The 22001-nt window shown below is 51.0% G+C and overlaps 1 protein-coding gene across 1 annotated transcript; it reads right to left on the bottom strand.

The window, feature by feature from the left end:
• Nucleotides 1–19297: 19297 nt before the first annotated feature.
• Nucleotides 19298–20881, bottom strand: POU4F3 (POU class 4 homeobox 3). The gene is made up of 2 exons (XM_056116713.1): nucleotides 20663–20881; nucleotides 19298–20301 (listed from the first exon to the last, which is right to left on the bottom strand). Exons 1-2 carry the CDS (start codon nucleotides 20780–20782, stop codon nucleotides 19405–19407), a joined length of 1017 nt encoding a protein of 338 aa, XP_055972688.1. The 5' UTR covers nucleotides 20783–20881; the 3' UTR covers nucleotides 19298–19404.
• Nucleotides 20882–22001: the final 1120 nt, after the last annotated feature.

The following is a 22001-nucleotide window of genomic DNA, read 5'->3' as shown; positions in this document are numbered from 1 at the left end:
AAGAGGAGGAGGAGGAGGAGGAGGAAGAAGAAGAAGAAGAAGAAGAAGAAGAAGAAGAAGAAGAAGAAGAAGAAGAAGAAGAAGAAGAAGAAGAAGAAGAAGAAGAAGAAGAAGAAATCAATATCCATGCACATAAATATGTGTACCCATCCACATTGTGGCCACGCCACACCTTATTTTCTCATTCTTACTTTGGACAAAATGGCAGGCTACCGAATGTAACCTGCCCACATGGCAGAGTCTGGCAAACTCCCCGTGGTGTACCCAATATGCCAAATACCAGTAACAATGATGGGTCTCATTCTCCTAACCCTGGAAGAGCTTTTAATATGGCACTTTTTAAAAAAAAATCTCAGGGCTAGGACGAAGGAGACATTACTGGGGCCTGCTCGAGGCAATCGATGAACAACAGGATGGTCGTGATTGTGATCGTGATCCACATTTACACATGCAATGAAGTATGTTATAATTCATAAAACTCTGTAAAAACACATAATAAACTTGGGGCGGGAGAGGAGTATAGGAGAAATTTCATTCTCTACCATTTCTATCTCTTTATTTTGATTGCATTTTTGTAGGGTGTGAGAGGGAGCTGCACCGTGCACAGAGCTCGGACACCTCCATGGAGCCCAGTGCTCCCCCACACCGAGCACGTGATGCTTCCTTCGGGCTATCTTCCCCACCGCCACTGTCACAGACCATGTGGAGTACCCCCTAATCAAATGAAGCCAGTGCCAGGCAATTGAACAAACCAGAGTCCTGGCAGAGGCAGGCATGCTTCTCAGGAGGGTGAGGGCTACGAGGAGCAGTGAGGCAGAGGACAGAGACCAAAGGCACAAGGTCACCCAGAGGTGACTACAGGGGCCTCACCCTGAACCCAGGACAGCAGGTCTCAGGCAACCTCTGGGGGAGCTTATCTGCCCTTATGTGTGCTTATGGCTTGTTTTTGGAGTCACATCTAGTGGTACTCAGGGACTACTCCTGGCTCTGTGCTCTTGGCAGTGCTGTGGTGCAGGTGGGGTACATGCAGTGCAGGGGATTAAACCCTCCTGTGTGCAAAGCATGATGCAGTCCATTGAACTATTTTTCTGACCTTCATTATTATTATTTTCCTACTATTAACCATTAGTATTATTACTATGTTTGGGGGCCATACTCAGCAGTGCTCAGGGTTGACTCCTGGCTCTGTGCTCAGTGATCACTCCTGAAGTGCCTGGGGACTATATGGGGTACCGGGGATCAAACCTGGGTCAGTTGCATCAAGGCAAATGTCCTACCCTCTGTATTATCTCCTCAGCACCCACCTAACTTTTTGGCCCTCACAAGCTTATTTTTATCATTTACTCTCAGCCAGGCATTTAGACGCATCATGTCATTGAGTTCCTCCTAAAAGCACAAGAGATTTTAGCTGCCTCCTTCATCAGAGGAGGAAATGGAAGCTCAGAGAGATGAAGTGCCTTACCCAGAGTCACATAAGGAAAGTCAATAATACAAGATGAATTCAGGGGCTGAAGCGATGCTACAGCAGGTAGGGTGCTCGCTTTCGATGCAGCGTACCCAGGTTCAATCCCTGGTATCCCATATGGTCCCCCAGCACCACCAGGAGTAATTCCTGAGTGCAGAGCCAGGAGTAACCCCTGAGCATCACTGGGTGTGACCCCCCCCAAAAAAACAGAAAAAAAAGTTGGATTTAAAGCCCAACCCTGAAACCACCCCAGGACTATTGGTGCCTGAGAGCAAGAGAGCAGATGAGCTCTCAGGAAAAAAAAAAAAAGTGAGGATGCTGGGTGAAAAGCCAGAACACATATCCTGGGGCCTGGGCTGGAAATTTGGGTGTTGCTTGGGGAGTAGACACTTCGGTGAGCTGAGGGTGCCCTTGAAGCACACTGAGAGAAACAGCGACCACAGGAGGACCCTGTGAAACCAGAGGCTCCAGGAGAGTCTAGCCCTGGCCCGCCCCCAGGGACTCAGTCGCTGGGGAATGGCGGGCAGGTTGTGACTCTCCCTCCCCGGTAGGGAGTGCTAGAAAGGGGTTCCCCGGGGTGCCGTTGAGCTGGAGCAGGCTCCATATTTTCCTCTCCCATCTCCCTGCGGTACCAAGTGTGCGACGATCGATTTCCTCCCTGCATTTGTTTTTGTTATCCATTATTGATGGGATCATTTTTCCATTCTTCGTGCATGAAGGCAAATTTTGTGTAAAAATCAATTGAGTGTGTGCCGCCGATGGCTTGTTGCGTTCTCCTGGCTTTCATCTCTCGGGTACCAGCTCTCAGGAGATGAAGGGCTGGATGTTAGGGAGCAGCCAGGAGGGGATGGGGGGCCCTGGGGTCAGTACAGAGCTCAGGAGCATGGGCTCCTCCTCTCAGGAGACCCAGCAATCACCTGGGCTTCCTGGACCATTAACTCCCCCTGGCATCTCTGTGTAGGCACAACCTACCCCTACACACCCTACCTCTACTGCCTGCCTCTGAGCTGGAGATCCATGTCCAGCCCCGTCAAGTGCGTTTCAGTGTAGAAGTCTACAGGACCAAGGCTTAGGAACCTGCTTGCTGGCGAAAGCCCCTACTGGGGCTGTGAGTGGTAGAGATAAAGAATGGATGGCACAGCTGGCATTTTCTGAGTGACTGGAGCTTCCACACGCCTTGAGATGGGAGAGCATCGAAGGAAGGAGAAGGGATGTGGGGGCAGAAAATTCTTGCTCTGTTTTTGTGGTGCGGGGGATTGAACCCGTGTCTCAAGCATCACCAGGTGTAGCAAGAAAGAGAGAAAGAGAGAAGGAAGGAAGGAAGGAAGGAAGGAAGGAAGGAAGGAAGGAAGGTAAAACACAGAGCCATAAGTAAGCACTTGACCATGGAGTCACATCCCCAGCACCAAAAGCCCCCATTAAGGTCCCTCCACAGGAGACCGGAGTGATAGTATAGTGGAGAGGTCGCCTGCCTTCCATGCGACCAACCTAGATTTGATTCCTGGCACCACACAAATGATCTCTTGAATTGGTCAGGAGTGATCCCTGAGCACCACTGGGTGTAGCCTTCAAACAAAAAAAAACAAAACAAAACAGAAATAGATCCCTCCATAACCTTGGCTGACTGGTCTCTATGTGCCCCCATTTTCTCTCTCTTACATGGGGTTCAGAGTCATGCTTTCTTTGAGTGACTCCTATTCTCAAAGGCAAGTGACTGGCTTGTATTAACAATTCAAGAACAAGGCCCTGGAGTGGTGCCACAGTAGAGATGTGCAGGGTGTGGCCCAATGGAACCCCGTATTCTGCCACACATGGGGAGTGCAAGACCCTGCTACTGTCACTCAAGCAGGTTCTCCCCACACTGGCTGCCCCTTTCTCTCTGAGCACCCTCTAATTCTGTCACCCCCTAATTCACAGTGCAAGGAGTGTAGCTACCAAAGTGTGTGCAAGAGGCAAGCATGTTACATCATGAAGGGAGATTACAAAAAGAGAAGAACAAGGAAGAACTCAGGGGTCCAAGAGATAGTACAGTGGAAAGGGCACCTGCCTTTCCATATGATCCATATGAGTACCACCAGAAGTGATCCCTGAATGCAGAGCCAGGAGTGAGCCCTGAGCATCACCAGGTGTGGCAAGAAGGAGAGAAAAAAAAAGATAAAAAGAGGGAAAGGAAGAAAGAAAGAAAGCAAGCAAGCAAGCAAAAAGGAAAGAAAGAAAGATAGAAAGAAAGGAAGGAAGGAAGGAAGGAAGGAAGGAAGGAAGGAAGGAAGGAAGACAGAAAGGAAGGAAGGAAGGAAGAAAGACAGGAAGGAAGGAAGGAAGGAAGGAAGGAAGGAAGGAAGGAAGGAAGAAAGGAAGGAAGGAAGGAAGGAAGGAAGGAAGAAAGTCCCCCAGGCACTGGCTGTTCCTCTCTAAATCTGTCACTTATGGACCAAGGTTGTACCCCCAGACACCCCTGAGTCTACCTCATGAAGACAGTGAGACTGAGTCCATCCCGAGCCAAGTATGTGCATGAGGGCACAGAGGGGCTTCTGGCCTATGAGTGCTCACACCTGGGGGGAGGGGTGCAGAGAGGGCATGTCCAGACCTGCCTGAGGTCTCCACAGCAGCACCCAGGACTCATATAGAGCTCTGCCTGTCTCCCTGACCCACGCTTTCTCCTCTCTCCTCACATTCGACTTGCCATGAGATCAAATGATGGCCAGTGCTTGGCTGGAAACTGGAAACCAACAGGCATCTCCTGGACCTGTCCACTCTCCTGTCTACCTACTTTCAGGTGTTGCCAATGGCCAACATCTGCATGGCTTCCACTGGTCACCAGATCCCCAAGAACTCTCCTGCACTCTCCAGGGCCCCAGAGGCCCCTGCTACTGTCCACACTGGGTCCAGGCTAGTCCTATAGGGCCCAATGTGGCCAAAAGGGGTCATGAAGAATTATGGTGGCTCTGTTCTAGGAGTTTTTTTTAAATCTTGAGCATAGACTTTTATGGGAGGGAGAGGGAAAGGCCAACATATGGCAGCACTCAAAGCTTATTCCTGGCTCTGTGCTCAGGAATCACTCCCTAACAGTGCTTGGGGTGGCCCATATGCAATGCTGAGGGCTAAACCAGAATCAACTACAGACAACACTAGCACCTTAACCCCTTTACTATCTCACTGGCCCCTGGTGTGTGTGGGGTGTGTGTGTGTGTGTAGACTTGGGACATTGGTGGTGGGAAATTAACACTGATGAAGGGATGGGTGATGGAACTTTGTATGACTAAAACCCAATCATGAACAAATTCATAACTGTGATCTCAAGGTGATTTAATTAAAATTAAAAAGTGCTTCTTTTTTGCAGGCTATCGAATGTAGCCTGCCCACAGGGCAGAGTCTGGCAAACTCCCCGTGGCCTACCAAATATGCCAAATACCAGTAACAATGATGGGTCTCATTCTCCTAAAGAGCCGTGAATATAATCTCAGGGCTAGGATGAAAGAGACCTTACTGGGGCCTGCTCGAGGCAATCGACGATTAACAGGATGATGAAATGAAATGAAAAAAAAAAGTGCTTCTTGGGGTCCCCAGGGGCCTAACAGACCTTTACTGGAGATCATACTCCAAGCCCTAAAGGCTTCCAGGGATCAAGGCAATGGACACACACACCAGCTCGGTTCTGTCCCCCGACTTAACCTGAAAATGACCATTCAGGGATATTAAAATGATGAGATTTCAAAAACAGAGAGAACAAGAAAGGGGACTTGGGGTGTGGGGTTGGGGAGTAGCTGAGTGGGATCCTGGAAAGTAAACAGATGAAAAGAACCTTTAACAGGACTCAAGAAGGCAAAGTTGGGGATACGGTGCCACCAGCAGATCAACTGATACCTGTGGGGCGAGTGCATAAGCAGCCTGATGGTGCCTTCAGATTTCCTGCTACCCCAAAATTGACACTGTCCCTATGGCCAGACCCCAACAACTTAGGACCAATTTTACTAAGAAATTAAATGGCCAAAAGTTAGGTATGTGGATCCACACCCACAAACCACCTATATAGCTATACAAGCTCATTTGTTGATCTTATTTCAGAGACCCATAGATAAATCTCGAAAGAGATCAAATGCCATAGTTAATCTTGAACCCACACATGGCTGAAAAGACTGGGGCAAGTCAGAGGGGGGCAGGTTGGCCTAGTGGCCCACCCAAGCAGAGTCCCCAGCAGCCACTTGCTTCCACAATCCAAAATTGCTGCCATATCCTGGCCTGATTCTACCATCTCAGGACAGACCTCATGAAGACATAATCTGCTGAAATTTCTGGTCACTTCACTTAATCACTTAACTTCCCGTTAGTCGTCGATTTGCTCGAGCGGGCGCCAGTAACGTCTCCATTTGTCCCTGTCGCGTGCTAGTGTAGCCCAATGGCGTCTCTTCGCTCCGGGAACATGAAGGGCCTCAAACCGATCGTTCATGATCTTGACGAAGAAGTCTGACCATCTGGTAGGTGGGCGGCCACGCGGTCTTTTGACATCCCGTGGAATCCAATCAGTAACAGCTTTAGTCCAACGGTCGTCTTTAAATCTCATTATGTGACCAGCCCATCTGATTTTCGACACCTTGGCAAATGAGACAGCGTCCCTGATCCTTGATGGTCGATGGATGTCAGAACTCTGGATTCTTTCTCTCACTTGAGTGAAACGTGATATTCCAAGCATAGCTCTTTCCAGTAACTACAACTGGTCTCATTCACCTGAAATTTCTGGTATGCAGGTTTTATGACTGAAATCTTCAGGCTTTCTCAGAGTTGAGGTGGGTTACCTCCCTCACCTCCCAATACACATGGAAGCATTGGCAGTCACCCCCACTAACCAACTACAGTGCCACCCTGTAAGCTCTACTGCCGGCCTTGCTTTAGAGATCCCTAAATAAATCCCCAGAGATGCAAAGCCACAAAAAAGCTCGGACCCATGCGTGGCTCAACAGACTGGGGTAAATTGGAGGGGGAGGCGGGTTGGCCTGTACCCGCCCAAGCAGCCACTTGATTTCCCAATCCAAAATTGCTGCCATACCCCCAGCCTGACTCCACCATCTCAGGATGGACCTCATCAAGATATAATCTGCTGAAAATTTTGGGATGTGGATCTAAGCGCACCAATAGCCCTGGCCTAGAGACACAGCAGCAAGTCGCAGAAGACACCACAGCACCGGAGATCTCTCCAGGCCCCATACTGAATCAATATCACCGGGGCACCCCAGATGGAGCAGGTGCAGTCTCCCTACCTACTCCAGATGAAATCCCAGTGACCAAGAACTTTCACAAGCAAGGCACAGGTATGAGGGTTCAGGACTAAATCTCCAGGCCACACGGTGTCAGAGGACCCCGGCTGCCCCTACCCGGGTCCCTGCCCACCCCCCAAGCAGATTGGCTGTCATATCCACAACTTGCCTCCAGACGCCATCTTAGTGCACCAACAGCCCTGACCCAGAGACTCCCAACTGAATTCCAAAATTAGTGCCATCCAGCGATGTCTCTAGAACCCAACTACTTACAATCTATAAATTTACATTTACAACCACGTCTGTGCGAGCTCTCATGATATTCAAAATGAGCAATGGAAAATAAATTATCTAGCATCTGCCCCTGGCAGGTATGTTTGAATGGTGGTAGGAAATTTCAAGCAAATCATAATGCCCCAAATCAGAGAGTGAGTATTGGGAAAATTGTCTGCTACAGAGGCAGGGTGAGGACTTGGATAAGGGTGGTGGAAAATGTGCACTGGTGGAGGGATGAGTGTTTCATCATTGTATGTCTGAATCTCAAACATGAAAGCTTTGTAACTCTATCTCGCGGTGATACCATTTAAAAAAAAAGTGATGTGGAGTTCATGCCCAATTCAATCAGCTTAATCAATGGCTGAACAAATAGCAGTACTCCTGAGGCTGTAGTGGAGCACAGAGCTCCTTGGCTAGGTGGGAGTTGAAGCAGCGGTCTTCCCCAGACCCCACAAAAAGCCAGAATCGATTCACTACAAATCAGAGAGAGAGGACAGTGCGTAAGGCACCAACCTTTCCTGCGACCCTCCTGGGTTCAATTTCAGGCACACCTCGAATGGCGTAGACTTCCCCAAACCCTGTCAGGAGAAAGTCCTGAGCACAGCGTGGCGTGCACCCTGTCCCCCACTAAACCTGTTTTGTTTGGGGACTGCTTTCCAAGTACTGCTCAGTAGGCCAAGGGGCCACTCCTGGCCACTCTCAGTAGCTGCACAGGGTAGGATGGTTCCATGCAAATGCCTGGTGACGCACTGCTGCCCTGACCTGCTGCTGTTGGGGGGTCCAGGGGTTACACACGCTCAGCATGCAGCGCTGGGGATTGAATCTGGGACTCATGCAGGTCAGGTTTTATCCCAGTCCTTGAATGGTCCCCACAGTCTTTATCATGAATATTATCAAATCCCACAATCACAATCACAACCATCCTGTTATTTGTCGATTGCCTCAAGGAGGCCCCAGTAACGTCTCCTTCATCCTAGCCCCGAGACTTTTTTAAAAAGTGCCATATTCAAGGCTCTTTCAGAGTTAGGAGAATGAGACCCTTCATTGTTACTGGTATTTGGCATATTGGGTACACCACAGGGAATTTGCCAGACTCTGCCGTGTGGGCAGGTTACATTCAGTAGCCTGCCAGTTTGTCCAAAGTAGGAATGAAATGATAAATATGATTAAAACTTTCTTTGCAATGAGACAACCCCAGTGTGTTATCCAAAAACATAGACCTTCCCTTAATGCCCCTATAGCATTAGTAAAATTGGCAGGTTGGCCTAAGCAAAGCCATAAGCAAGAGTGAAACGCTATCTGTGAGAAAAATCATGTTCTTTTGAGTTTAGAATGGGAGACTGGGGGGTGTGGGTGGGGGGAAATCCCACGTGCTTGCTTATGCCTGTAAGTAAGCTTAGGGCAGGGTGTGGGTAGGGGGTGGCATGGACAACATGATGAATGTAGGTAAAAAAACATGAAGCTGCATGTTCCAAAGTTGCTGAGAAAACGAATTTTAGAAGAGCTGGAGGATAATACAGGACTTAAGGTTCTTGCCTACACCACATATGTTCCCCTAAGCACCTTCAGGAGGAGGAGGAGGAGAAGGAGGAGGAGGGAGAGGAGGAGGGGGAAGAAGGGGAAGAGGAGGAGAAGGAGAATAATAAGGAAGAGGAGGAGGAGAGAAGGAGAAGGAGGTCAAGGAGGAGGAGGAGGAGGAGGAGGAAGAGAAAGAAGAGGGAAGAGGAGGAGGAGGAGGAGGAGGAAGAACAGGGAAGAGGAGGAGGAAGAAGAAGAAGAGGAATGAAGAGGAAGAAGAGGAATGAAGAGGAAGAAGAGGAATGAAGAGGAAGAAGAGGAATGAAGAGGAAGAGGAGGAGGAAGAGGTGGAGGAGGGGGAGAAGCAGGTCTTGCCACAGAGAAAAATACTGCAACTATGTAAGGTAGCGGCTGCTAAGGAATTTTCAATAATATAGCCACACATCAAATCATTATGTCATATACCTAACTTTTACACAACTTTATAAGTCAACTGTATCTCAGTAAAATGTGGGAAGGGGAACTGTGGAATAGAAAAGGGAATTTCTGGGGAGTTAGAGACAGAGAAATTGAAGGTGGTTCACTCTCTAACCATTTAACCCGAGCAATATGGCCTGTAATGAAAATTTGGCGGAATGCAGTGCAGGCGCTACCCTAACCAGAGGGAGGAAATATGAAGATCTGAGTGCAGAGGAGTCTTCATCTCCTCTGTAGATTCCAGATGCAGCTGGTAGGAGCTGCAGTGCCCAGTGCTCTCCTGCCCATCCCACAACCTCACTCCCCATTGAACCGGGTCTCCCTACACCCATGAACTAGAAGATGAATTGATTTGGCTCAGTTAGGACTTATTTAATATAACAAACTTTAATTTTAATTTTATCCTGCCTCCTAGATAGGTCTAGGAGGCAGGACTTTGACTTTCAAGCTGAGAAATTAGTGAGTGGCACATTTATTTCTCACTAGAACATGGGGGTTGACTTATAGTCAGAAAGCTGAATGCTGGACACCCAGGAGAATCTCATGGAAGAAGTAGCTCCTTCTTCCAGTTCTATTTTGATTTTTCAACTCTCCTCCCAAAAGTGAATTTATTAATTCACTTATAAGCTAAATGAATATCAAATATAATACATACCATTGCCTACCCACACAATATTACAGGTGAGAATTTCAGAAGTCATCTGGTCTACCCTCCTATTTAGCAAAAAAATGGAGGTGGGGCTGTGGCGATAGCACAGTGGCTAGGCATTTGCCTTGCATGCGGCTGACCTGGGTTCGATTCCCAGCACTCCATATGGTCCCCCGAGCACCATCAGGAGTAATTCCTGAATGCAGAACCAGGAGTAATCCCTGTGCATTGCTGGGTGTGACTCAAAAAGCCAAAAAAAAAAAAAAGAAAAAAGAGGAAAGTTCACCAAAATCTCAGTTCTATTTGGCAGATGAGAGAAAAAAAAAAGTTCACTAGATTTTGACTCCTAATGTAGTACTTTTTCCACTTCACCACACTGTCTCTTGAGAGACTGACTATTGATCAGAAATATAATTTTGACAAAACCATTTGGAGCCTTTATTGACAACTGTCTCATAGCCTAAGTGACACTTTATTTTTATCCTCAGTAAAGTTCTTCTGTTTGCTAAGCTGGCTTCAGTGCTTACACGTGTAAGCTATAAATTCAGTGAGTTACATAAAGAGGCTTCAGACAAGGCTCTTCTAGTTCATAGGGCTTTGAACCTGCGATATAAGTTTATGGGTTGACCAAGAAGATCCATGGTTAAATTTTAGGAAAGTTTCAAGGTGCCAGAGAAGTGGTTTCAGTGGTAGAGTAGAATGCTCACTTGTACAAGGCCCAGAGGTAGATCTACAGCATTAAAAACTTAAAAGAGGGGCTGGAGCAATAGCACAGAGGATATGGTGTTTGCCTTGCACGTGGCCTACCCGGATTCAATTCAGCATCCCAGGTGGTCCCCAAGCACCACCAGGAGTAACCCCTGTGCATTGCCAGGTGTGACCCAAAAAGCAAATAAATAAATAAATAATAAAAATAAAGAGTTTAGAGTAGATATATTAATGTTTTTCTAGGTTATGAACAAGATTTTCTCTCTGACTCTCAGGGGAATCCACACCAAAAGAGAACCACTACTTAGTTCCTTTTCTTCTGGAATCAAACTAAGCAATGAATAGAGGTCAACATCACATGGGGCAGAAAAGGCCGAGAACTCAGGTACTTGCGCTGTTTCGGGCACTTTCCATGAGTACCCTATGCCTGATTTCACATGCTCCCATGAACTTTCTTCCAATCCATGCTCTACTCTATGAGAGGAATTTATTGAGAGCCTATGGCGGACTCAATTCAGATTAACCATTACACAGAACAATAACTCCCTGCTCATCTCCAGCAGTCAATCAGATCGTCCCTTAAGTTTATCTGGGAAAGAAGAGAATACACATTTCATAGCTTCTGGTTTCCTGAGATGTGGGCATCTTGGCATCTGCTGCTCGACCCCGAGTCCCAGGGTGAATTATTGCACAAGGTCCCCATTCTATCACATATGTAACCACCCAGAATAACTCCTACTGGAGAGATGGGCAGATTTTGGGGAGGTAGGAGTGAAAGAGGCTTTGCTGCTTAGGGGCTACTCCCAGTTCTGTCCTTAGGGGAACCATGTGGTACTGGGGATCAAACCCTGGGCCTCTTGCATGCAAAGCATGCATAGCCCATTAAGCTATCTCTCTAGCCCTGAAGAGAGATTTTTAACAGAATCTAATAGGATCAAGTGCTCTACTACCTGAAATTTTCAATAGCTAAAGATACTTACAATATAGATATGGAATCCAATATAGCAGTAATAGATGGGCTGCCTTAAATTCCATTTGGAAAGGATGAGTAGAACTTAAATCACCCTACAAACACTCTGTGCTTTTGTGGGCAGGTAGTTTTAATACATCATGGTGTCTGCACCTACATTAATTTTGGATAGGAAGGAAGGATTAAGATTTTTTTCTTCAATTTTTAGGCCATACCAGGCAGTGCTCAGGGCTTAGTCCTGGCTCTGCACTCAGGGATCACTCCTGACAGTGCTCAGAGGACCATATGGGGTACCAGGGATCAAACTCAGTTTGACTGCATGCAAGGCAAGCTCCTTACCCACTATACTCTCACTCTGGCCCCAGGTCTTAGAATTTTTAACCACTTTTTTAGTTCATACATTTGATTTACTGATTTTTATAAAACATCCTATGATTCGTGGCATGGCAAGATTTTTATATCTCTCATTTTCTGATGACGGCCAGAAGTTAATGCACAGTGACTAAGAATGGCAAACCAAGAAACAGTAGCCAAGAAAATGTCTTTGTAGTCTATGCAAGAAATTGAAAAAGTCACTTGCCTGCAACAAAGGGAATTAGTGACAAAGCAAAAATGTGAGAAAGGCTTTCCACTACAAATCTTCTAGCTCTTTTAAATCCAAATCTTGTACCATTAAACAAAATAGTGACAAATAGATCTTGAATTTTGAGAAGATAAAGTGTCAAAAATCTGTCATTGAGACACATAATTAACTTCCACATAAGCTATATGTGGCAATGGATGGACATTGTTTAAATTGCCCCTCTGTAAAATGTTGAAACTATGTTTTAGAACTAAATTTGAGATAGAGAGAGATAGTGATAGAGAGATAGACAGAGATATAGGTAGATAGATTGATAGAAGTTTGGGGGCCATACCTGCTAGTGTTAGGGGGCCACTCCTGGCAATGTTGTTTGGGGGGTGTCCTTCCCACAGAGCCAGGAATTGCATCCACAATTCTGCATGCACAGCATACTCTCTGGCCCTTTGAGTTATCTCCCCAGCCCTGCAATTATTTTGATCAACTATAAAACCTATTAACAAAGAAAAAGAAAACCCCTTCCAACCAATTTATTTCGCAGGTGAGAAACTGAGGCAGTATGAGCGGGCAAGACTCCATTTCCAGGGGAGTAGGCCTCTGTAACCCACCCAGGTATGCCTCTGGCTTTCTCACACGGACAGGGACTTGGAGTGGCTGGAGTCTTAAATGCCTTCTAATTAATGTTATTATTGTTATTACTATTAGATTAAGACATTTTTAGAAGATTTGAATAAAATTGACCTCTCCTCATTCGGAGCCTCTGTGCTAATAATTGTACCCTTTTTTATTCATTCAATTACAAGCAAATTGACAGGAGACATTTATATGAGGCAGCTTAAACCCCAGCTAATGGAGTGCCTGATGACTAATTGATCAGATCCCAACCCCTAGAGCAACTCTGAGTGGCCTAAAGGAATTTATGCAATTAGTTTAGGTTTGGTAGAAATTGAGTGCATATGAAAGTAAGCTTTTTATGGTCTCGATTTATGAGGGCTGGACATTAACTATATCTGCCAGGAGGTAAGCTGACTGGCAAAGCCTGAGGCATTGGGGGAGGGGGTCTGTCCAAGGCAGGAAAGTTGGGACTGATGGGTGGGGGGGTGAGGGGGGGAGCATGAGAGAAAGGTATATTGGGACTGGGAGGGGAATTTGGCCAGATATTTCAAATGCATGGCGCATAATTCAAAAGTAAAGTAGGAATCAGAATTCTATATTCAAAAGCACAACAAAACATTTCCTTTGCCAAGAGAAGCACTCAGGCTGTGGTTGTAGGTGAAATTCTAAAACTCAAATTTGGGGGTCCAGAGAGCTAGAACAGTGAGTGGATAGGCAGCTTGCCTTGTCGGCACCCCAAACGGTCCCCAGAGCCCACCACGGGTGATCAGGAGTAAGCCCAGAGCACCACCGGGTGTGGCCCCATACCGACCAAACAAACAAAACCCCCAACTCGGGACCTGAGTGATAGAACAGTGCCTTTTACATGCAGGAGACCCGAGTTCAATCCCCAGCATCCCATAGGGTTCCCAGCATCCCATATGGTCCCCCAAGTACTGCCAGAGGTAATTCCTGAGTGGAGAGCCAGGAGCAACCTCTGGGCATCGCTGGGTGTGACCCAAAAAGCAAAAACAAAAAACAAAAACCCTCCGACTCAGAGGAGAGAGCGCCAGCTGGTCTCGGCGGCGGCGAGGGCTGGGAGCCGGGAACTGCGGTGCGGTGGGGAGTCGGCCCCGGAGAGGCGGAGGCGCGGCGCGCGCGGAAGCCACAGGGCGCCCGAGAGGACGCGGGGGAGGAGCCCAGGCCGGCCCGCAGCCCTCTGCAGTCTCCGGAAACTGTCCTCCCGACTCCGGGGCCTCCCCGCGCCGGAGCCCTGCAGAGGGGAAGCCCCCTCCCCAGCGCGCGGCCGCGATCGGGACGACCCCTGACCCCGCCCGGAGTCCTGGGATCCGGGGGAGGGGGGAGCCCTGACCTGCTGGGAAAGGAGCGATCGAAGCGAGAAAGCAATCCCTTCCCCGGCGGCAGGGGCCGCGTCTGCAGGAGGAGAGGGGCTTTTGCGCGCCCCGCGTCTCACAGCGCTCTGCGGTTTTTCTTTTGGGTTTTTTTTTTTTTTTTTTTGGTGGGGGGAAGCGTCACAGCATCGCACCTGCGAGATTGGAGGGAGCTGGTGTCGGGGACCCAGACGTGAGAGGCGATGCGGAACGCAACAGGACAATATCGCAAATACTGGGCGCCAGCAGCGCGCTGGAACCGCACCCCCCGCCCCCCGCAAGACAGGGGCAACCCCCAGATCTGAGCTTAACCCCTACTCCCCGCCGCCCGCCAACCGCCTGCCAAGCCTGGGGTCTCCCTTGCCGATGGATGTGCGAGTAAAAATCCGGGTTTCAACTACATCTCTTGGCCAAACAGCTGTGTTCACTCACGACTTGCTCTAGGCAGGCTACACTGCAGGCTTCTAAGTTCTCATCTGTAAAATGGGCTTAGAAATGATACCAACTCGTGGAGTTGGTGAAAGATATACTAATGCACAGCAAGCACTTAGAACACTACCTGACAGAGGAAGTCTGCCAATCAGGCATCCTTACTCATCCATCCAACTGGCCTGTGTGACTCACTGTGAGAGCACCTGGCTGTTTGGGGGAAGGGAAGCTAAGGAGGCTGGAACTTGCTCACCTCAAGTATATTGGCCATTACTTAAATTAACTGACAGTTGCCGGGGCTTGAGAAGGACCAAGAATGAGAGAAAAAACTAAGGAGCAGTGCCTGGAGCCATTGTGGGTGGGGGGTAGGGTGCGTGTCTTGCCCGAAGTCCACCTGGGTTTCATTCCAGGCAGCCCATATGGTCCCACAGTCTCGCCTGAAGTGATCCCTGGGCACAAAGCCAGGAGCACGCCCTGAGCAGCACGGGTGTGGCCCCCGAACCAAACCAAACCAGAGATAATGTGAAAGTGCTGGGTAAAAGGGGCTTCTCTGAGCTAGGAGTCAGCTCAATTCCTCCTTCCTTCTGTAGGCCTCAATTCCGGTAGGAGGACGGGCTTGTAGGCATTCTGTGGCTCCCACTGGAGCATTGTGTGGTGCCCAGAGGTGGAGGGATGAAGACCTTGGAGCCCCCCCTCCCCCAACACACACACACACACACAGCCTGCATCCATTAACTGCTCCTCTTGGGAGAGTGCGACACTCTAGCAGCCTTCCTGCAGGCTTCTGAGCTTGCTGGTCTTTGCAGTGAAGCTGGAACCTCGAACTGAGCTCAAACAACTTCTGAGTGTGGGAGTTCTGCCTCTCTTTCCTAAGCAGGGGCACAGAGTATGGGGGGGTGGCTCCCTTCCACGTTGGGGGCTCACAGGCACTGCTACTTCTAGCCTTCTGTGAAGTTACGGCTGCTCACACAGGGAGAGTCTTGTTTCTCCCTGACTCCCTGAATTTCCCCCTTGTGACTTGCCTCACTTTTCTGAATATCAATCAATGTGTTCAAGAGACTGAACGCCAAGCTCAGCCCCTGGATGCAGATGACTCCTCTGGGTCATGGGGGCAATCCTGAAACACAGCCTAGCCTGATCCCCTTTCAACGATAAAAATTTAAAGTTCCAAGAGGGGCCTCCTCACGTAAGAGCTGCAGTGGGTCTAATCTAGAGTGGACCCTCATTTGTCCCCTCTAGAGCTGATACTCTTTTCATCTCGGGCGGGAAGCCAAGGAACCCGGGTTCAAATGCAAAGTCAAGAAAGGGTCCGGCACACTTCACAGGGCAGAAGTCACGCCCTGATCCTCCTCCCAGATTCCTCTCGGGTTAGAGAGCATCCCCGCTCCTTACCCACTCTACCGTGAAGTGGAACCAGCTTCCTCTGATTTCAACAGGAACAAACTGACCACGAGTGGAACTTTAAGAGGCTGCCACTTCTGTGGACCCAGCCCCAGTGCCAGAGAGACTTTTCTCTTCTCAGTGATCTCTGGACAAGTGATAGAAGCTAGAGGGGATGGGGCCAGGAACAGAATCTTTCCTTCCACAAAATGAAACCTCACTCATTCATTCATTCATTAACTCTGCAGATACCTACACCTGCTACTCAGCTGCAGGCTGTAAATCGGGCACTGGGAATCAAAGGGATCAACAATGCAGGCACAAACTCCAGCCCAGAAAGAAGCGACTCCCTCCAGATGACACAGCACACATGCCCAGCGGAGGGCTTTGGCCATGTGGTTTGTGTCCACCATCTGGGCCTCCTCCTGGGCCCGGCCTGACAGGTGTGTAGGATCCTTCCTGCCACTCCTCACACAGGTGACCCTCAAAGTCCCAGGTCCCAGGTACTTTGCCTCCAAAGGGCCTGGACACTCACTCCACTTTCTCTTGGTAAAAGAAACTCCCGCAAACCCTCTTGCAAAGGAAACTCCCTGGTCAGTGACTGTTGCCAATTGATGAGATTTGGAAGAAGAAAATATGTCTCAGGGGTTGGGTGGGGGGTGGGAGGGGGTTACTGTTCAATTAATTACTCTCCAAAGTCACTTTTGTGAGGTTTTACAGCAATCAGCAGAGCCTTGGGGAAAAGTGACTGGTCCAAGGTCACGTGGGCAGGCAAAGGCCCACCAGGACGGCGACCAAGCCTGTGTGAGGTCCAAAGCGCTGGACCCACCCCCACACTGTGTGCCTCCACCGGACAAATGGCAAAGGCCACTGCACCATTCCGGAGAAACCACAGCCCGAGTGACTTCCTGAGCGAGCCCAAAGAGAGAGGCGGCGGCGCCGGGCCGGCGCGCGCGGAGGAGGGGAGTGTGGGTGGTGCGCGGGGTGCACCACTGTCAGCTCCTGCCCCTGGGCGCGGGTGGGGCCCAGTCCCCAGCGCCTGCAGCGGGACCAGGCGCAGAGGCGCCGAGGAAACTCCTCAGCCAGTCGGAACCGTATCTGGCGCGGATGCGCGTTCTTCTCATCCTCTCCGAAAGACTCTCCCAAACTTTTGAGGTTATTAAAAACAACAACAACAACAACAATAACAACACTAAATAATAACTAAGCAGGAAACTTTTCGAAAAGGAACTGGAGGCGGGTCCCACGTTCCTCCCCCGGCGAGAGATGCCGAAAGCTCTTACCTGCAGGAAACCTCGCCGCCCGACCAGGCGCGTCTGTCTGGAACGCTTTGCTCCGGCGCGGGTCGCTCGCGGCCGCCGCCTCTGCAGCCCGGCTGGGCTCCGGCCCTGTGTTTTATACCACTATAGGCAATTAATATTGCATCAGCCGTATTTTAAATTTTCAAAACCCACAATATAATGTAATGGCATAAGGGCATTTATTATTAAAGGACGCCCGGTGGAGAGGGAGGTGGAGGACTCGCTGGGGCTGTTACACAGGAGGGGCTGAGGCCGAGAGGCTGCGAGCGACCCCCCAGGTTTGCTTTCGTGGTAGGGGGCGCCCTGCGAAGAGGCAAGAGAGGCCCACTCTAGTACGAATTCCGGACTCGAGGTATGAGGTCCCCCCCCTTTTTTCCTAAGAGGGGTGAGCGTGTGCGGAGGGGTTTCTGAATTTAGAGAATTACAATTTTTAAATTATGAAGGTATTTCTGCCCTTCACTAAACCAACTACCTCCCCTTTTAGAAGGAGTGGAAGACAGAGACAGGAACTGTCTTCTATTGAGCAAGTACTCTGTATTGGTTTTTTGAAGCACCTATTACTTTTAGTTCCCCTCTGAGAAATCAGAGCTGAGTGAGTAACCTAGAGGGTTACTAATGAATTTCTGTGGACCCCGCTCTCCTAAATACCCCACTCAACTCTGTTTCTTCAGCTAAAACTATCCACTCTCTTTCTATCAGTTTTTTTTTAATCTCGCCTTTCACCTTCTATGTAGCTGATTTAATCTTTACCACTTTAAAGTGCAAAGCACCACTAAGCTGCTTTAAATACGTTTCAGCAACTTGATGTTTGCATCTCAATCCCGCAGCTCAGCAAGAGAAGTTTAACATATTGACCCCAGGGTACCTCAACCAATAAGAGGCAGTTGCCCCCAATCTCCCAGCAAGGCAGACTTCAGAAGTTGCTAAATTAAGCTAACACGACCAGGTGGGGTGCCTGGGTGGGGAGGCTGGGAGGTATGTATCCTGAAACCCAGGTCCAAGAAAACAGAGGCCAGTAGAACCCCACGGAGGAATTCTCTGTGAGGGATTGAGGTGGAGCAGAAAGGGGAAGAGATGGAGAAAAGCTGATGGATGCTTGAGGTGACAGCCTCCCAGCCGTCTGGATTCTCACTTTCAAATTCTTCCTGAGACTAATACTCAGCCTCTGAGAAAGAAAAGCACTGCAATTCGGGTTGAAAAATAAAGCATTTATTGTAGAAGTTAATTCGAGGGGGCAAAGAGAGAAGATAACTCATTATTTTATTAGTCTCTATTTGGAGGATGAAACCAAAGATCACACAGCAAAACGCAAATTACACGAAGCAACGAAAGAATAAAATGGGACTGGACCAGGGATGCTGGGTGCAAAGGGTCCAGGTGGAAAGTCTGACCTCTCTTTTATGCCCCAAACTATCATTGAACCTCCACCCAGATAAGAGTTAAATAATAGTAACAGCAATAGTAAAAGAGCAACGAGGTTAGGTGTCTTGGAAAGACTTGCATATGATTCTGAAAAGTTACAATTACTCTCAGAGCTTCTGCGCTGTACTGGGCGTCTGGCTGGAGCATCGAGGCAGGGGGCCAGAGAGTCCACAGTTCGTCCAAACACTACCAATTCCCGGGGCTCCTGCAGATAGAAAGTAACAGGCACTCCAAAGGCCAGCAGATGGGAGCATGGACTAGAAGCGGTGCCGCTGGGTGCTTGCAAACAGCTAGGTGACCCCAGCACTTTCCATCGCGGATCTGGAACCACCTCGCTGGCTTCAGGAGCGCGACTCACCGAGAACAGCTCGGAGAATACAACCCGGCATACCAGAGGGAACTGACAGCAAACCAAAGGATGAGATGGATACAGTTTAGGCGGGAAGGGAGTATAAGGCTATCCTTTGGAAGCATACAGGCATCTTATATACTCTAAATAAAACTCCAGTACATGTTTCTGCCCAGTTAGACTTTGCATTCCTATTTACCGCTTCCCTCCCATCTCTTTACCCCGTGCCTATGAGCGCCCTGGCAAAGGGGCTCCTTCGCCCCAGAGTCCAGCGAGAGGGCCGGTCAGTTCCCTCTCCGCTGCTTGGGGCTCCTGCCGGATGGTCTGAGTCCGGGCGGCCGGCGCGAGTTTCAGCACCACGGACAGCGCCGGCCCGGTACAGCTGGTCCTTCGCGAATTTTTTTTTTCCCCTTGCTTTTCTTAGCGTCGAAACTTTCCTGATGGGAACAGAAGGGAGTGGGTAGGAGAGAGAGAAAGAGGAAGACGGGGGGCAACCAGGCGGGAGAGACGGGGCAAGTCTGTGGCTTGGAGGGAGGGAGCCTGACCTCCCAGGAACCTTCCCCGGTCCCCGGTCCCCGTCCGGGCTGCGGGAAGTGGGCAGAGCCCGCGCCCTCCCGGCGCCCGGCGCCGCGCCCCACCGCAGTCAGTGGACCGCCGAGTACTTCATCCGTTTCTGTTTCTGTCTCTGGTTGCAGAACCAGACCCTCACCACGTTCTTTTTAAGGTCCAGTTTCTCGGCGATGGCCGCGATCTTCTCGGACGAGGGGCGCGGCTGGATGGCGAAGTAGGCCTCGAGGGAGCGCTTCTCGGGCGCGGCGATGGACGTGCGTTTGCGCTTCCGCTCGCTGCCGTTGAAGAGCTCGGGCTTGCTGTTCTTCTCCCGGTAGGCCGCCTCGGCTTCCTCCAGCCAGGCCTGCAGCACGGGCTTGAGCGCGATCATGTTGTTGTGCGACAGCGTGAGCGACTCGAACCTGCAGATGGTGCTCTGGCTGAGCGAGCCCACGCCGGGGATCTTGAGGTTGGCCAGGGCCGCGCCCACGTCCGCCTGGGTCACCCCCAGCTTGATGCGCCGCTGCTTGAAGCGCTCGGCGAAGGCCTCGAGCTCGCGCGGGTCCGACTCCACGTCGCTGAGGCACGCGGGCATGGCGCTGTGCGGCGCCACGGCGTGCGGGTGGCTCATGCCCATGGCCTGGTGCAGGTGGCCCATGGCGCCCAGGTGGTGCGGGTGGATCTGGCCGGGCATCACCGAGTGCTCGGGGGCGCCCAGGCCGCTCACGCTCAGCGTGGGCGAGATGTGCTCCAGCAGGTCGCCCTCGAGGCCCTGGTGCACGGCGTGGTGCGGGTGAGAGGTGAGCGCGGCCGGGTGCGAAATGGGCACGGTGGACGAGGTGGACGTGCAGGGCACGCTGCTCATGGTATGATAGGTGGCGTCGGGCTTGAACGGGTGGTTCTTGCCGTGGGAGACGATGTCCACCGCCGCCAGAGCTTCGGCGCGTGCCAGCAGGCTCTCATCAAAGGTTCCAAATATATTACCCTGCAGCTGCAAGCGAAAAGGCGCACAGCGCGGTCAGTGGGGAATACTGTCAACTCAGGATTAAAACACATTTTCGAGCCACCGAGATGCCGGCTCCTCAAAGCCCAGGTCATAAAAATTAATACGGAGACAGCAGCTCTGTTGGAACAGACGTGTGGATCAGAGACGAGAGAGAGAGAGAGAGAGAGAGAGAGAGAGAGAGAGAGAGAGAGAGAGAGAGAGAGAGTCGGGAGAGAGCGTGGGGGAGACCAAGAGAGGGGTTCAGACAGCGGCGATTGTTCTGGGCGACATGAAAAAAACATGAAGCAAGTGCCTGTCAAAAAAAAAAAAAAGTGCCTTAAAGCGGTAATTAGGCTCCACCACGTACCTGCGGGGCCGGGAGGCAGACTCGGCGCATGGCCTCGGAGCCGGAGTGCAGGCTGGAGAATTTGGGTTCTTGCAGCACCGGGTGCATGCCGAAAGGCTGCTTGGCGTTCATGGCCATCATCTTCGCGCGCCTGGCAGGGAGACAGCGAGGGACATGGATCAGGCTCGTCTCGCTCGCTCGCCGCGCTCCAAGTGAGCGGCGCTAGGCGCTCTCGCTCGCCGCGTGCCCGCTCCCCCACCTGCTTCTTCACTCATCTTACAAGCAGCCTGCCAGGAAGGGCCCGGGCGCGCGCAGGCGTGTGCCCGCGCCCCGGACTGGCAGGGGCGGCCCGGGAGGCGAGGCCAGCAGCCGCTCTCCGCGCCTCTCCGCGCCCGCCGCCTTTATACCCGGCCCGAGCGCGGCCGCTCCCGGGCCGCCCCGCCCCGCCCGGCTTCAGCCCGGCCGACCTGCCCCGCGCGGCCGCTGCTGCTTCTCTTTCTTCTTCTTTTTCTTCCCTTTCTTCTTCGTGGGACGTTTTTCCTTCCCCAGTCCCAGCCCCCTCGGTCCCGTCCCAACTCGCCGCGCACCGAGCCCAGGGCAGCTCCCGGCTGAGCCGGGCGGGGACCTGACCCTTCCTTCTCCAGCCCGCCCCGCTCCCCCCCCACCCCATCTCCACCCTCCCGCCGCCCCCACTCCCCGTCGGCCCTGCTGCCGCCAACGGCCCATTTCCAGGGCGCTCCTGGCCCCACGCCCGAGCCGTCCACTAGAGTCCGGCCCCGCCGCGCGCAGCGAGGAGGCGCCTCCGAAGAGCCCAGACGGGCTCCAGGGAAGACGAGGGGCTGCCAGAATGGGCCCCGGGCGACCCCCCTTGCCCCGACCTCCCGCCGGCGTTGAGGTGGGGGAGAAGCAGGCGCTGCCCAGTCCCCGAGGCCTGCTCCATCCTCCCTCCTACCGCGCCTGCCTTTCTGGCCCTAGCCTTGGCTCCCTCCCCGGCTCCCACAGCCGCCAGTCAAGGGAAGCTTTCAGAGTTGCTTGTTTTTTTTATTTATTTATTTAAAAGAATAGTAGCAAAAGAGTTCAGGATTGTAGGCCTTGGAGTTCGCTGCTGGGCCTTGTAAACCAGACCCACAACGCTTTCGAGCCCCCTTTCCCAAAACAGTAGCTGCTGGGCCTGGGACTGACTAAAATCTGGAGTTAGCTCCTGGGAGCCCCATCCTGGTCCTCAGGAACTGTTTCTCCGTGTTACAGATGAGGAAACTCAGGGTCAGAGGGGTTAAGTCACAGACTCCGTTATCCTGTCACTATCTCCTGAGACCCTACTGTGTGCCAGGCGCTGCATCTGACTTTGCAGGCTTGAAGC

Source organism: Sorex fumeus, unplaced genomic scaffold (genome assembly GCF_029834395.1).
Source record: "Sorex fumeus unplaced genomic scaffold, SorFum_2.1 ptg000033l, whole genome shotgun sequence".
Lineage (NCBI taxonomy): Eukaryota > Metazoa > Chordata > Mammalia > Eulipotyphla > Soricidae > Sorex > Sorex fumeus.
The sequence above is the reverse complement of the archived record's forward strand: the minus strand, read 5'-3'. Positions and strand labels throughout refer to the sequence as shown.

What these genes read in the sequence shown, in the direction of transcription:
- POU4F3 (XM_056116713.1), bottom strand. Translation starts at nt 20,782, where the DNA reads ATGATGGCCATGAACGCCAAGCAGCCTTTCGGCATGCACCCGGTGCTG. An exon ending in TCTGCCTCCCGGCCCCGCAG is followed by an intron (nt 20,302 to 20,662) that starts GTACGTGGTGGA and finishes TTTCGCTTGCAG; the next exon opens with CTGCAGGGTAATATATTTGG.